Source organism: Branchiostoma floridae, chromosome 18, assembly GCF_000003815.2.
Source record: "Branchiostoma floridae strain S238N-H82 chromosome 18, Bfl_VNyyK, whole genome shotgun sequence".
Lineage (NCBI taxonomy): Eukaryota > Metazoa > Chordata > Leptocardii > Amphioxiformes > Branchiostomatidae > Branchiostoma > Branchiostoma floridae.
The window spans coordinates 176,835-178,507 of NC_049996.1; the positions used below are offsets into that span (position 1 = coordinate 176,835).

Genomic DNA, 1,673 nt, shown 5'->3' on the forward strand with positions numbered 1-1,673 from the left:
TACATTTTTTAAGGAAGTGTCTTGTTTTTCAGCATCATTAGTCGCCAATAAATCAACCAAACTACCCTTTATTTGACATTGATTTTGTAACTGTAGCCTAGCCTTATCTTTTCTTCCCATCCACCATGATGATTGAATGTTATACCTAACGGGCAGCGTGCTGCTAACAGGTGACTATACGTCCAGTCCCGTCATGGCTTCGACTGGTAGAGCGTGGGCCTGGCACACGCAAGGTCCGACCCTTCTCCACATTACCGCACCTCCAGCACTAACCCGACTCCTGTAGTTACTGTAGCTGTCAGCAGGCTGTATGTGGATGTGGTAGTGTAGAGGCTGGTACAACAGGGCATTCCCAGGGGAGACTGTCAATCACAATTAGAACTGCAACCAATGAGAGAATGGCAATTAGTAGTTCAACCAATGAGAATGTCAATAGACTCTGCAATCCTAACTGTCCATCACAGTTGGCAGTTCAACCAATGAGAGAGTCTATAGACTAATTCCGACCATTCCGTACTATTTTTAGCAGTTCAACCAATGAGAGAAGGGCAATTAGTAGTTCCACCAATGAGCATGTTAATGGACATGTTCTGACTTTCCATCTCAAATATAGTTCAACCAATCAGAGGATAGCATTTACTGGTTCAGCCAATAAGTTAGTCTGTCAGATATTTGCATTCTTATTTTTTTTTCTTTTCATTTCTATGTTTTGACAGCAGTGGTTGGGCTTGTGTGATTGGTCACAAATATGTATTTTATCATGCAGTTGTCATTTCACATGAAGCTTTATTACTTTTAGTCTATCTTGTGCCTCCTTAAATTAAAGTTTTTACATTGAAATTAGCATTTGGACAAGTACTGAAAATTTTAGTGGATTAAGGAGGCTTCATATATATCTTCTTAAATGGGTCAAAAATCGAAATTTTGAAATATGATCACGCCCACTTCAGGGGTGATTTATTGGGTCATTTGACAGACATTGTGCACAAAAATTGGGATCTAGCATGAAATAAACCCCCCACCCCACCCAAAAAACTATTTTGCATTATGTGCAATAGGGTACAGCCATATGGTGACTTAGAGGAATGCTTGCCGTCATATAACTGCCGAACGACGTGTGCTAGGACTACCAAACTTGTTAACTTTTGCTAAAATTTACTTGGCAACAAGTTTAAGAGAATAAATTAAATTTATGATATTTTTTGTTGCCATGGCAACCGGTTGATGACAGGCATATTTTACGAAATTCTCTACTTTCCGCTTGAACGTTGCGGTTTAATAATTTTCTTGGTAAACACTTTTGTTTCCTATGGCATTAACATCTTATATAACATAATGTAGCATTCATGATTAAATATTCATAATTTATGCTAATTTGATGACGTAACTGGTCAAAATCCAAGATGGCAGCCCATGTCATAAGCGAAAATGGTAAAATAGGTTATTATCACTCGAATTTTGCCACTACTTTGTAGTTTTTACCAATACATTCCAATGGTAATTTGTAGTCCGTTCTTATTGTATTTTGGGGTTACATGTCGAAAATAATGTATTTTAAAACATTTAAGTTTGACGATCCAAGATGAGGGTTCTCAAAGGATAGCTAAAAAAATAGATTTGACTTCATTTTCTGACAAGGCATTAATATCAATTCGGATGCCATGACAACAAAA

General features: G+C 37.5%; 1 protein-coding gene across 2 annotated transcripts in view; it reads left to right on the forward strand.

The window, feature by feature from the left end:
* LOC118405818 (advillin-like) overlaps positions 1–390 on the forward strand; it is a 2,035-nt gene extending 1,645 nt beyond the window's left edge. The window contains exon 3 of one of the 2 annotated variants that reach the window (XR_004829939.1): positions 157–175. Coding sequence is in view for 1 of the 2 variants with exons in the window: in XM_035805597.1 (XP_035661490.1) it covers positions 171–286 (116 nt within the window). In the remaining variant the exon portion in view is untranslated. Of the gene's footprint in view, positions 1–156 lie in introns of both variants that reach the window. The other variant, XM_035805597.1, reaches the window with a different exon arrangement.
* Positions 391–1,673: the final 1,283 nt, after the last annotated feature.